General features: G+C 36.1%; 1 protein-coding gene across 1 annotated transcript; it reads right to left on the bottom strand.

Moving 5' to 3' along the window:
• Positions 1-1,005: 1,005 nt before the first annotated feature.
• LOC142553539 (glucomannan 4-beta-mannosyltransferase 2-like) lies at positions 1,006-6,110 on the bottom strand. The gene is made up of 9 exons (XM_075663871.1): positions 5,397-6,110; positions 5,188-5,286; positions 4,537-4,789; positions 2,971-3,081; positions 2,679-2,815; positions 2,488-2,601; positions 2,192-2,391; positions 1,725-1,928; positions 1,006-1,618 (listed from the first exon to the last, which is right to left on the bottom strand). Exons 1-9 carry the CDS (start codon positions 5,724-5,726, stop codon positions 1,456-1,458), a joined length of 1,611 nt encoding a protein of 536 aa, XP_075519986.1. The 5' UTR covers positions 5,727-6,110; the 3' UTR covers positions 1,006-1,455.
• Between the last annotated feature and the right edge of the window lie 9,092 nt (positions 6,111-15,202).

Genomic DNA, 15,202 nt, shown 5'->3' with positions numbered 1-15,202 from the left:
ATCCCATATGTTGGATGCGGATTCGGAGAAGAGAATACTTGCAGAAATATCTTTGGAGACGGAATTGAGGATCCAAGATATTACAATATTGTTGTTTCTAATCCAGAAACTAAGGAGATGTGTCTCTGATGGTTTCACAATTGTCCCGTCCACAAATCCCAGCTTGTTTTTTACTGATAATGCAATTCTCATGGCTCTGCTCCAAGAGGCGTAATTGTCTCCGGTCAGAGGTTGCGAAACCAATGTGAGGCCCGGATTATCGGAATGATGCAAGAAGTACGGGCTCATTGGATCATCTATGGCAGAGTGACTGCCTAATCGAGGAAATTCAGACATATTTCCATGCGCCATGGGAGATCTTTCACTGGAAGTAGATGAATAATCTGACTATCTGGAAGAGAAAATAGACTCACCAAGATCAGACGATTAATGCATAAGAATCGACAGTTGAAGCTGCGAGTGACATTTCCGGCGCGGAAGCTCTGATACCATATTGCGAGATGCACGAAACTATTTTGTATATCAGAAAAATGAATCAAAACTTACAGTCTTTGATACAGATCGGGCCTTTTATGTGTGTTCATGTATTTAACCAACTAACTAACTAACTCACTGATTAACCGAAACTCTAATGAACTAACTAAGCGAGTATATCTAATAAAAAGCTAGCTCAATGAGAGAGGATTGTTCAAGACCATAGCAGAACAAGTGACCCAACTATGGTAGTCCAACACATAATGGTGGAACCTGAGTTATGATATCATGTTAAGATTGGAACTTGGACCTAACTCAACCCCAAAAGCTAGCTCAAGGGGGAGGATTGTCCAAGACCATATATACAACTTTCAGATATTTTATCCAACCTATGTGACACAACTAACAATATATATGAACTTGGAGAGATCGCTCTGGAGAAAATCTTGTATAAAGCAAGTTTAAGCGATTCATTGCACGTTCAAAGTCTAGCATTTGGGATTACAACAAGAACAAAGGGATATAGTAGACTTGATCCATCATCTTGAAAGATAACGATATATGAGCTTAGCAAAAGATGAGAGTAAATATTACAATATGACCAATTTTAAGTATGGCCATCTTATTTCATCTAAAAGCTCAGGAAAGAAAAGTTTACACTTGTGCAATAAGTTGACAAAACTGAAACACAATTTCACACGAAAAGTACAACCACTATATATATATATATTTAAGCACTACATATATTATCTTTATGCTCCTTCAATCTTTCTTGAATGCATAACTTGCTGCATCTTCTGGCAATTCTTTTGGCCACGATCAGCAATAGAAATCTGACTGAAATAAAAACCTTGCACTTTCTATTTATGTTTTTGTCCTGAATACAGGACCTGGTTGGCTTTTGGTCCAAAAAAAGCACAACTCTTGTATACATATTTTGTGTAGAATTGAAAGCTGAATTGTGAAGACACTGCTCTGCTGTCAAGAACTTGGGACTATGGTGCCAATATACCCAAATCCCGCAATGGTAAAGGTGATGACTTGAAGGAATAAGTATATGAAATAGCAGTTCTTTCCGTACAAGAAGTCGTAGCACCCACAGACGAAAAGAAACAAGGCGAATCCAAGTTCGTGCATCTGTATTCTGTAGAAGAGACGAACATATTTAAGCAAGTAGGATTCGATTAGCAGGGGAGGTGTAGAGGCACAGAAGTTACAACAATCTAATCTGAAGTTTCGAGATGTTTTACCTGTCTCCGAGGAATTTTAACAGCTGTTTCTTAGGTGCAGCTTGTTTACTATTGGATTTGTTCTTAAGTGCATCACCAAGTTTTTCAGTGACTACCCATTCGTTAACTCGCTTTGCTTCCAACAACCCGATGAACGTGGCCTTGGTCCGGTGAAACGACATCACATTCTCAAAAAGAACCCAATAGAACAACAAATGGAATGACCTGAAAATCACCCAAGTCTGATGAATAAGTCATGCGGACATTAGCATCATAGCACTTTAGATAAATTCACGATGAGACCATAAATACAAGTGAAGAGGGTTAATCTCAAAAAAACAAGCCTCAGAAACTTCTTAACCACTTCACAATTTCTTGCGGTGTCAATGTGAGATCATAGCATACACACAGGAAATTAAAGAGAAGCTCCAGTTTGTGTTGAAACCATTAGCAAATAGTATTTTTGCTGTACATATAGATGTGTATACCTTGGGGTTCCGACTGAGTTAAGGGCTGTTATGATGCATGGAATGTAAATAGCTCCCCATTTCGGGACCTCGACTTCTGGGATTAGAATTGACAATGGCAAAACCACGCAATAGAAGAAGAAAGTGAAGAAGTGAGCGATGATCTTTCGGACAAAGAAGAAGCTATAGATCACATAAAACTTCTTGTACAACGAAACTTTCTGCAAAAGATTAGCACAAAACAAAAGGGTGAGTTCTTGTCCAGTTATCTTACACAAAATGTCGATTTAAGTAAAGATTATTGCAAAATAAATTACCTTGTTCCACACAATATCTAGCACCATTTTTCTAAATAAATTTGCCGGACCACAAGACCATCTATGCTGCTGGAATCGAAAAGCTTTAAAAGTACTCGGAAGCTCACTTTTAACCTATAATAATTATATACATAAAAAAGATTATTAAATCAACAAGAGTACGTAGATTTGATTTTAAGTTGATACAATACCTGGAGGTCTCCCAAGTACACAAATTTCCAACCCTTAAGACCAGCTCGAATAGCAAGATCCATGTCTTCCACTGTGGTTCTGTCTTTCCACCCTCCTGCCTCGTTTATCGCCGCAATCCTCCATATTCCACCGGTTCCTGCAATTATAGTTCAAAATAAAATTATTATGTTTGTAAATTAATCAAGTTTTGTGACGTATATATAACTTTAATGGAGCAAAAGCTAATTAAATTCATTATCGAATTAATCATATATAATTAAGCATGATTGTATCATTGTTGAGTTACCATACCATTAAAGCCAAAGAAGGCATGAGTGGATGATCCCACTTCTTGCTCGACTGTAAAATGGTAGTCCAATGACATCTCCTGCATTCTTGTCAGCATGCATTCGTTCGCATTCACTGTAAAATTTATCCACGTTCAAAAAAATAACGACATCTGTATTTCCAGTAAAAAAAAAACTCATGTTTTACGGTCCAAATTTTTCGGAAAAAGGTAATCCAGTTTTTCAAGAAACGTATCATCAGCCAATGTGACCCACGTTCCAAACATAAGCAAGAAAAGAGACTCAAGATTTCTGACAGCACGTGACTTTACAGTCAACAAACCCAAGATGTCATACAAAATATTGTCGGCACAGAACAGTTTCCGAAATAGGGGGCGGTGAATTACAGCCCTGCCCTCCACCTCGTGGTTGACCTTTTGACCAACTTTAACTTTTATTCCCCAATAATCATTAAAACAATAAGATCAAATACTTACATATATGGTTTCTTATAAAAAATATATCATGGGATAAATGTTTATTATTATACGTCTTGAACTCGAGATTTCGTCTTTTTTTTTCCGTCTATTAGTTGTTGAAACGTCAGTGGCATAAGTCCAAGAGTTCCGTGACTAATACCTACGAATATATTACAACAGATTTACAGTTGCATTTTGATTTAACATTTTATCACGTACACAAATTCAAGAGAAAATGTTTTCTAAAGAATATTGACTTTTGGCATAATTAAGCATACGGGAAATATAAATATTCCGCCAATTTGAAAAGAGTTGGGTCCTGACGCCGTGATGTGTGGCGCCAATTAGACAAACTTAAGTGTCTCAGATGAGATGATACAGGGCGCCAATTAGACAAACTTAAGTGTCTCAGATGAGATGATACAGGGCGCTAACGGCCCCCCACTCCGTCAGTCAAGGAAGAGGGTCTAAATAGATCACACTTGCTGCTTAGATATCGGACAGAATATCATTAAAAAGCAGCAGCCCACGCAAATTCAAAACAATTAGATTTTGTCCTTTTGAGCTTTTGAATAATTTGATACTACTTCAAAATTTCTAAATACGAATGGATTTCAATAATAAATAAATAAATAAATAATGTAAGTAACTAATATTAAGAGTTAAATTCTAAGAGTAACTCTTTTGTGACACGTCACGAATCTTTATCTATGAGACGGGTCAACTTTACCGATATTCACAATAGAAAGTAATAATCTTAGCATAAAAAGTAATACTTTTTCATGTATGATCCAAATAAGAGATCTGTCTCACAAAATACGACATGTGAGACCGTCTCACGTAAGTTTTTGTCAAAATCTAAATAACAACTTTAATATCTAGAAGTTGAAATAGTAAACAAAATTTTAAGGCATGCTCATAATAAGTCCACCGACACACTATATTCATGCATGTTTCCACCACCGACACTCTTGCATGCTGTAGTAATTGAAGGAAAAGCATCTTGAATGTCACACTTTAGCAGAAAAAGATTTACCAAGCTAAACAACAAGAGAAAGTGTATTTTAAATTTTGTTTTACTCACAAACGTACGACTTAGATTTGATGCTTACCGAACCTCCAACGGCCTTGAACAAGGGCAATATCAGGATTGTGAATCAGGAAAGGAACTGACCGCCGGAGAAAGTCGGGCTCCGGTCGGAAATCCGCGTCGAAAATGACGACGTAGTCGCATTCTTTGACGTAATCGTGTTTCAGGCCTTCTTTAAGAGCTCCGGCTTTGTAACCTCCCCTTGTCTCTCTAATTTGGTAACGGATATTGATGCCTTTACTTGCCCACCTTATGCATTCTTTCTCTACTATATCCTACAACGTTTAATTCAGTTTAAACCTTGTCCTATACAACGGCTGTGCTTTACGTTTAACGGACCAATTTATGACAACTAATCATCTACTGTACAGCATTTCAAATTTATACATGATTTCATGAAAATGTATAAAATTCTGTCTCAAAATATATGAAATTCAAGCCTTCACCTTTGGCCTCCTTTCGATTGAGTTAAGTTAATGTGGTCCAACTTTTGCATAGAACCCTCCAAAAATTCTTATAATAATATAATATAGGTGCATGAATGTGTGTCATTACATGAAAATGTATAATTTCTATAAATCTACAGCTGCAAAGTACACCACAATGGAACAGCCCTTGTATGGATTAATGGATGAAACGACAGAGAAAAAGATTACTCAATCATGTATTGTACCTTGATGAGAAGATCAGTGGAATCGTCCAGAACTTGAATCACCAGCCTATCAGCAGGCCATGAAAGATTACACGCAGCACCAATGGAGATCTTGTAAACCTGCAAAGAATCAAACAAATGTGTTTTTTTTTTCTCTTCAAGCATATCCATCTTTCTCTCTGTGTGTGTGTGTGTGAAGAAAGTAGAGAGTCATGAAACCAGAGGCTTGCCTCTTTTTCGTTGAACATGGGGATCTGAACTAGAACCATAGGGAAAGCGCCATTTCCCATCTCCAAATCGTCTTTCATCGGCTCCCATTTGTATCTTTTGTCAGGCTTTTTCCAGAAAAGCTTCACGAGAATGATAACGACTCCCATGTAAAGCCTCTCCATGAAAACCATGATTGACATTGCTAGGCAGATGTACACGGAGATTCTCAGCAATGGAACGATCAATGGCGCTTTGATTAGCTCCCACAAAAGACCAATCTGCCCCGCCATGTCTGCAGTGTATCCCGGTAATGCTTCTGGGATAAAACTGTTCTCCGACACTTCAGCCATTTTTCAGTTTTCAAAAATCAAGAAACAGGGGAATGTAGAAGGAAAAAAAAAAGGGAGGGGGGGATATTCTGTTTTTCAATCTCTCTCTGCTATATGCTACATCTGAACAAAACCTATAGATCTGCTAACTTCTTGTGCCTGTTTTCAAATCCAAGAATATATTCGAAAAAGGGAACTTGGCAGCACAAATGTGACAGAAGATTTTCAAGAACCGAGGCGACACACCCCCTTCTCTTGCACTCTGGTGTTTCTGCTCTTAGTTCGAGCCAATGAATGCTTATTCACTGTAGCGTCGTGAGCAGATAGAAGAGAAGAGAAGAGAAGGGGAGGAGTTGAGGCGAGTGGAGCAAGTGAGTAATTGGGGGAGTAAGTATGGGAGACACGAAGAGGTTTTTTATAGTCATTATTTTGTTTGATTTAGGCTTAGCGTTGTTAATTGTTTAGTCTTTTTTATTGAAGAAAAAAAAATGAAGTAATAATATTGAGCAGTCAGTGGCATAAATTTTCAACTCTATCTTTTATTTGATTATTATTTATTGTCTTTCTTACTCATTTTTTTAAATTTTGTGCAACGGTCTCACGTTAATTCTTTTTGAAAGTATCGAATTTTGATTTGAAATTCGAAATTTGGCAAGTCACTTGGAAAAACTATATATATCTTAGATGAAAATTTGTGGCCAAAGTCTAAAAGAGACTCATTTGCACTACAATTATTGGTGAGGATAAGGATTTCAAGAAAAAAATTTAATCTTCCAAGAGAAAAATATGAGTGGAAAATAAAATTATTATTATAAAATATAAAAAAATTTATAATAATTTTATAAATAAACAACCCCTTAACTTATTAATCACCTGCCTCATCTTAGTTCCCAGAAATTTTTCTTTCGTACAATGATTGGATTTTTATGTAGGTAGTAATGTATGGATAATGTTCAGGGGAAAAAAAAAAGAAGTGGGCCAAACTTGCAGCTGCTCCGGGTCATGATTCGGATACGGATTTTTTTCTTTTATAGGGAAATGGGATCCGAATTTTGCTAAAACAATTATTGATGGTATGCGGTAAAACCTAAAAGCAGACTGACTCAAATTCGTCACATTCCATGATTGTAAGCTGATGATGATCGAGAGAAAGTGCTGACAATATCCAAATACTCAAATACTCTTCTATTTTTAGGAAATCCATGTGTTATTTTGAAAACATTATTTTTTGTGAACATATATTAGTGGCATTGGATAGACTACTTTTTAGAAAATTACTCACATTTTGTTTTGTGTCGTGAAATTCGCAGTTGTTACTTTTTTTTGTATATCGGGTAGATTCTCGAACATAACACATAGCTTGAAATTCATGTCACTTGGGTAAACTAACACTAGACAGATTTTGCGCGACAAATTCGACCGAAAAAGTGTTAGTAATGGCATTGAACTTGTGATAATTTGTCCTCGCGCTCACGCACTCCAACAAGGATAGTGTAGGAATTCTGGAAAAAAAGATTTCTAAAAAAATCTCATACTCAAGGGGATTCATTACAGATTATAATATTTATTGGGCTTAACCACCTGCTCAGAATAAGTGGAGGTTGGATGTGGATGGTGGGTTCGATGATGCGAAACATATGTATAGTGTGGGGGCTGTGATTAGGGGTTCACAAGGCACAGTTCGAGGTGCTATGACTAGTGTTGTTAGGCATCTCAGATCGGTTAAAAGAGCGGAGCTTATCGCTATTCGACATGGTATGGAATTTTACTTGAGAATTGAGATGAAAGATGTTCATATCTTTTTCAGACTCTTCACTAACAATTGGTGCAATTACTGATGATACGGAAGATCTGGGTCCGAATAATATTATAATGAAAGATATCCAAACTTTTTTAGAGTCAAATATATCTTTATCTATTCAACATATGAGGAGAGATATAAATCATATGACACATCAACAAGCTCGCTCTGCTTTTTAATTTTCATCAATAGTAATGACCACTTTTCTTCGTGGTTCAGTATTGGAAGTCAAGATCTTGTGCAGTGATACACATGTCAGCCTTAAAAAATATCATGCTCGAGGTTGCAATTCTTCTTTGTTTTCTTCGTTTGGTCAAAAGTAATAGGCTAAAATGCGCGCACAAAATTGCGAGATTTGCTACTGGCATGCAATAAACCTTTACTGCAGGTCTCTATCGTGGGTCATCTCTGTGTCATATTTCCCGGTTTTGAGAGAAACCATCTTATAATTAATATATAAAAATATATATTTCTTATTGTTGTTGTCTTTGTTTTGGGAATTCCGGAATAATTTCCGCCGGAAAAATAATAAAAATATATATTGGTTGCTTAACAGTCAGTTTGTTAACCAGGATTTAAGAGGATTTCATGGGATTTGAATATACTCATTGAAATCCCATAAAATTCTAAACAAATCCGAATTCTTTTCTTGAATCAACTTGCCAAACAGTAAAAATAGAATTTTGAAATCCAAATCTCATGAAATCCTCCCAAATCCTGGTTGCCAAACATACTGTAATGTTGTTTAGGTTCCAAAGAATTATCTTGAACCAATGATGGCCACTCTCAAATCAAAAAGCTATTATTATTTTTTCTTCTGATTTTTACGCATATTTATCCCGCTCCAACGACATAAAACTTTTTTAAAATATTAATAAAGACAAGAATGTTTTTTATTTATATAGAAAATGATACTCCAACAAATACTCGAAATTATCATTTGTTCATAGGCATACAGAGTTTAACGACCATCTCCTAGATCTGCTCCAATTATTAAATTCAGAGAGCCCGTGAATTTAAGTTGCCCACACCTATCAGGCAATTTAATATAATAGGGCAGGGAAAATTTCAATTACAAAAAATAATACATCAATTAAGGTATCTGTCTTTTCATTCATTTAATATAGTTTGTTGCGACACGATTATAATTTTTGTTTTTTTCGTACGGAAATGAAAATTAGCTATTGATCTCATGTTCACCAAAACAACTACAAGAATCATAAAGTTTAGTATGTATCGGAGAAACACGTAATGTTTAAGAGTATATCTGCGTGAAACCATCTCACGAATTTATATTTTATGAGATTCATGATATGGTTCATACATGCAATGAAAGATAACAATGTTCACTTAAATCAATATATATTACACAATTTTTTTCATAACGTAACTAAAAAAAATTATAATATTTTGCACAATAATATTTTTGGACAAAATGTGGTACTTTTTGTGGGTTGGATACTTTTCACTCAAATCAATATATATTACATAATATTTTCCGTAACATGACAAATAACAAAATGATGTTGTTGCAGTAAAAAATGATATTTTGAATAACTTTTTTTATTTTATAAAGAATTTGGACAACATACTATCAATGCGGTATTTTAGTTTGGATAGGGATGGAAGGGTTTTTCGTTTTTTGTTTTTTTTGTTTTTTTTTTGTTTTTATCATACCTGACGTACTAATTGTTGTATATATTGCCCAAATTCTATATAAAATAGAAGACAAAAATTTGTGTGAAACGATCTCACGGGTCGTATTTTGTGAGACGGATATCTTATTTAGGTCATTAATGAAAAATATTACTTTTTATGCTAAAAATATTATTTTTTATTGTGAATATCGGCATGTTTAATCCGTCTCACAAGAGATATACTCAAAATAGAAAAAGATACAAAACTACCTGGTCAAGAGGGAAAAACTAACAATTTTCGATTTTAAAAACCCAATTTCCTTCCCATTAGCCACGATGTAACCACGTTATTTTTTCATATTTTTTTTATTTTGAACATTTTTTCATTCAAAGTCAAACTAATTTCAAATCCTCTTCCTTCTATGCACTATTGATGAAACTGATACGTATACGATAATTCAATACAAAAAAATAATTGCCGAATAATTTCACTGATATAATTAAGAATTTATGATATTTTCATCCCTTTTCACAATATCCAATATCTATGAAACCGATATATAATATAGATACAAGATTGAAATGAAATTTGTCGATAAATTTTAATTATCTAATTATTTACTGACAAAATGATATTAAAATTTGTAAAATTTTATAATGAATTTCAATCATCATCAGTACCAATTTAAAAAGTCATCAATTAAATAGGCAATACAACGTAATCGCACATGCATTGCATCGGTTGACGTTACAGAGTATACCCAGTTGTGACCTCCGAAATGTTAATTATAAAATGCAAAATTCACTTTGGACTAATCAATATTTTAAATACTAAAAAATGACCATTGATTTCGAGAGGTCCTTAATTTGTACGAGCACAGTTGAAATGAAAAATTATTCCAACATGGAATTTCTTTAGAGAATTTTGTATTTGGTTGACTCTAGCTTGTATATTAAAAATTGAAACTTGATCTTAACTCAAACTCAAAAACTAACTCAAACAGATTGATGCAACCCAGGCGAAATGGACGAGTCGGGATCGGGTACTCTGCCGGATTTGCTATCAAAATGTTAAGGAAATATGAGATGGCCGTATGAACTAAACTTCTTTCCTTCCTGAGCGATTTGAGAGATCTGCGACCAAGAAAGTAACCACGTGAATGGGCGTCGGAGGGGTGTCCGGCGTGACCACTCTGATGCTTAAGTCAGTGAGGAACTCAAGCAAGAAAACCAATATAGCCAAGTGATGGCTGAGTGATTGGTGTGGAGAATGGGAGTAAATGAACAATAAATGAGAGCATTTAATGTGTGAATTAATATATAAATAGAGAGTAAATGCAAGTAAAGAACCTGGTATTTATAGTAGAGGATGCAATGATGACCTCGTTCTTTGTATTGAGCATTAATTATAATAGGACCGCTGAGCACACCCTATATTCTGACATGTCAAATCTCATACTGGTCACATCCAGCCCATCTGATTTTGTCAACCCATCGGCCTGGTGTCAGAGATGGGACAGTCGCCCACATCCTATTCTGCTTGTATACTCGAGTGCGATGCTCATATCGAGGTGGCCCGGGTAGAAAGTTTCCGGGAGTTTGAACGAGAGCCCGAGCGTCCGGTGGCCCGGGTAGGAGACGTCCCGGGCATTCATCCGCCGGGCTCCTGATGAACCCTTCCTGCCGACTTGTCCTGATTCTGGCCATCCATCCAGTATCCTGGGTCATCCATGCCCCAGGCACAATAATCGTCCATGACTCGGGCACAACCCGGGCTATCCCGAGGGTATCATCACTCCCTCCTTAAATAGTCGGGCTAGAGTCATACTCGTTGTCCCAATTAGTCTTGTGTGCCCGATCATGGAAAATATTTAGTTAGTCTGTAAAAGCATCGGGGGCTTCATGTATCCCAGAGATGGGATGAGGTCCCGGGAACTTACGTCTCCCAGGCTTGATGAATGATCGAAGTGCGGAGCCCCGAGCTAGGGTACGGATCACTAGGCCATGGTACGGGTCCCTGGACTTAATAGATAACCATGGTGCGGAGCCCTGGCCTTCATAAATGGTCGAGGTACGGAGCCCCGAGCCAGGGTACGGATCCCTGGACTTAATAGATAACCAGGGTGCGGAGCCCTGGCCTTCATGAATGGTCGAGGTGCGGAGCCCCGAGCAAGGGTACAAATCCCTGGACTTAATAGATAACCAGGGTGCGGAGCCCTGACCTTCATGAATGGTCGAGGTACGGAGTCCCGAGCCAGGGTACGGATCCCTGGACTTAATAGATAACCAGGGTGCGAAGTCCTGGCCTTCATGAATGGTCGAGGTATGGAGCCCCGAGCCAGGGTACGGATCCCTGGACTTAATAGATAATGTGCCGGGGTCTCATACCTCCCGGACTTTCAAGAATGTGCCGGAGCCTCATACCTCCCGAACTTAAGATAATGTGCCGGGGCCTCGTACTTCCCGGGCTTAAGAGATTTTTCTTTACCTGCTGTATTAGTTTTATTAAAAATCAAATCACTAACCTAGAAATATTTAATCCGAATTCATTTCCGGTAGAGTGAAACTTCTCTGGTATAGCTAAATTAGGTGACTAATATAGTTATATGCTACTGAGTGCATAGCAAATGCTCTTCATGTCAATCCGGGATAACTGCTGAGCTTTGAGCCCATATGAAATCCACATATAAGATCTAAGTGCCGAGCTGGTCGGACTTACTTTTGAATGGAAACCATATCTACGTCTTAAGCTCAAGTTCCCACAGACGGCGCAAATGATGCGATCCGGGTGAATTGAGTGAGCAGGGTCGGGTGCTCCACCGGATCTGCTATCAAGATAATAAAGGAAACTGAGCAAGGACTATATCTGTGATGAAGATATATCTCTGCAATATGGCTTCAGCTATAACCTGTAAACAAGGAAAGAAACTCGTGAATGAGCGCCGGAGGGGTGTCCGGCGTGGCCACTCCGATGCTTAAGTCAGTGAATGATTCAAGCCAAGAACTAATGTAACCAAGTGATGGTTGTGATATTGGTGTGAATAAATGAATGTAAATGTAAAGAGAGAACCTGATATTTATAGTAGAGGATACAATGATGACCTCGTTCTTTGTGTTGAGCATTAATTATAGGAGGACCGTTGAGCACACCCCATATTCTGACATGTCAAATCTCATACTGGTCACATCCAGCCCATCTGATTTTGTCAACCCATCGGCCTGGTGTCAGAGATGAGACAGTCGCCCACATCCTATTCTGCTAGTATACTCGAGTGCGGTCCTCATATCGAGGTGGCCCAGGTAGAAAATTCCCGGGAGTTTGAACGAGAGCCCGGGCGTCCGATGGCCCGGGGAGGAGACGTCCCGGGCATTCACCCGCCCGGCTCCTGATGAACCCTTCCTGCCGACTTGTCCTGATTCTGGCCATCCATCCAGTATCCTGGGTCGTCCATGTCCCGGGCACAAGAATCGTCCATGACTCGGGCACAACCCGGGCTATCCCGAGGGTATCACAGATGATTGTCCAAGTCTATATATAATATTTTCAAATGGTTAATCCAACCGATGTGAGACATCTAATACATCTATCTCACGCCCCAAGAATGAACATTTGGAGCGTGAAGTTACAAGACATTATCGAGTGGCTCATAGGGCAGTTCAACACATGACGGTGGGCATGGACCAGGATTGGAACTTTTCTCTGATATCATATTATGATTAAGATATGGATCTAACTCAACATTAAAAGTTAGCTTAAGAAGAAGTTTGTCCAAATCCATATATACAATTCTCAATAACTTAATCCAAATGATGCAATACATCTAACAATATTCTCCGTAATTTATTGGGTTGAGTTTTGATTAATTTATTTGAACAATGATTATTTAAATAGGTGGAATATCTTGGAATTTATTAAAGAATTAATAAAGTAAAGTCTACATTCAAAAGTAAAACCCTAGATTTATAATCCATAATTAGGCACATGTGTTGGAATTTTGGAAAGGGAAAGTTTAAATCCATAGAGAACATGTAAAAAGTTTGTAGCATACAATGGTGTAGACACACTCAAATTAATTAATATCAGTGGTTGAGAAATTTTGCTCAATTTGTGCATATTTCCTAAAGGTAAAATATTTTCATTTATTTTCAGTAATCACATACCCCCGAGCCAAGTTTGACCTTGAAGTTGGGGAAAATTTTCATTTATTTTTATCAAAATTTATCTAGCTATTTTTCTTTACATGTCATGACTAAAATAAAAAATAAAAAAAAATCAACTTTGCCCTAAAGTAATATTTTTTTTCCCTCTTTGCAACCCAATTAATAATAATAATACAAGTAAAAAGAAGCTATGGTAATTATTAACCACAAAATTACCTTAAAAACTCAAATTGAGCAACGAAATGTACACATGATGTCGTTCACCCGACAAGTAGTCAAGTTATGATTTTACAAAAGCACACCATTGCGTAAAAACTTGGTACTCCAATATCATATATTTAGATTTATATATGTTTTCAAATAAATTTTAAAAATTATTAGAAAGATAAATTCTTTAAATAAATTTTTTATTTGACATTTATTTAACGAATATTTTAATTCAATAAAAAATAGTTGGAAAGTAAATTAAATAGAAGTAGATTTGTAAAATAATAGGTAAAATAATATCAAATATGGAAACTGAATTGCATAATTAAGACTGATTTTAAAAAATGCAGATGCAGAGAATATAATTAATGATTGGGAATGCCTTAATTATTATGGTTATAAACTAAGTGCGGCAAGATTTAAGACATTGTGCGCTATGGTTAATTATTGACTTGGATACCTTAACTTTTCTTGGCCCCTAAGTACAATTGAACAACTAGTTATAATAACATAAAAAAATAAATTATTTTAATTATTCTTCAAAGCTGGTGGGGCAAATTAAAATTTTCATGGGCTAGGTTTAACTACTAAACCAAAATATAGAATTCTCATACAAGGTAAGAGATTAGTGCAGTGCTTTCTCAATAGAAAAGAGCAACTTTTTTTGTGAGACGATTTCATGGATCTTTATTGTGAGATTGATCAACTCTGATAATATTTATAATAAAAAGTATTTTTTTTGGCATAAAAATAAATATTTTTCACGAGTGACTTAAATAGAATATATGTATCACAAAATTGATTTGTGAGACCGTCTCAGAGGAGTTTTTGTGTAAAAAATATCATTCATTTAATTAAAAGTTACGAATATATAGGAGTAAAATCTTGATTATTAATATTCTCATTCGCCAACTTATTGAATTATAATTCGAATTATAAGCGAATTTAATTCGAATTATTAATTTTGATTAATATTCTCATTCGCCGACTTATTATTATTATTATTATTATTATTATTATTATTTTTTAAAAAAACCATAGCCACAATTGGCTACAAAATTTAACGTACAATATAAGCGGATTTTTACCTCCTAGGAATAAATAATAGTAAGTATATTTTAAATTGATAGGAAAAAAAGTTGCAAGCCATTTTAACTATTATGACAAAAACTTGTGTGAGACGATATCACGATTCGTATTTTGTGAGATAGATATTATATTTGGATCATCCATGAAAAAGTATTACTTTTTATGCTAAGAGTATTATTTTTCATTGTGAATATCGGTAAGGTTGACCCGTCTCACAGATAAAGATTCGTGAGATCGTCTTACAAGAGACATATTTTAGGTAAAACCCATAAATCGCAGAATACATCACGTTAAATCATTAATAATTTGACTGAAAACTTAAGCGGAAGCGTACCTGAAGCCATAATCCTGAATTCTTTAGAACGTGTCTTGATCTTCCAGATCTACGCGCTCTTTCCATGAAAGAATCCTTTAGTTTCTCTTCAGAACTATTTTCTTAATGGAAGAGAGAATAGTGAAAGTGATCACGCGAGATCTGGGGACCATGACCCATATTTATAGATAATGTTTATCAATATCTTCTGATATTTCTGTTTTAGCCCATCATAAATATAGAAATTACAATTATGTCTCTACACATTAAAGGCCCACAACCCATTAGA

Source organism: Primulina tabacum, chromosome 8 (assembly GCF_025594145.1).
Source record: "Primulina tabacum isolate GXHZ01 chromosome 8, ASM2559414v2, whole genome shotgun sequence".
NCBI lineage: Eukaryota > Viridiplantae > Streptophyta > Magnoliopsida > Lamiales > Gesneriaceae > Primulina > Primulina tabacum.
The sequence above is the reverse complement of the archived record's forward strand: the minus strand, read 5'-3'. Positions and strand labels throughout refer to the sequence as shown.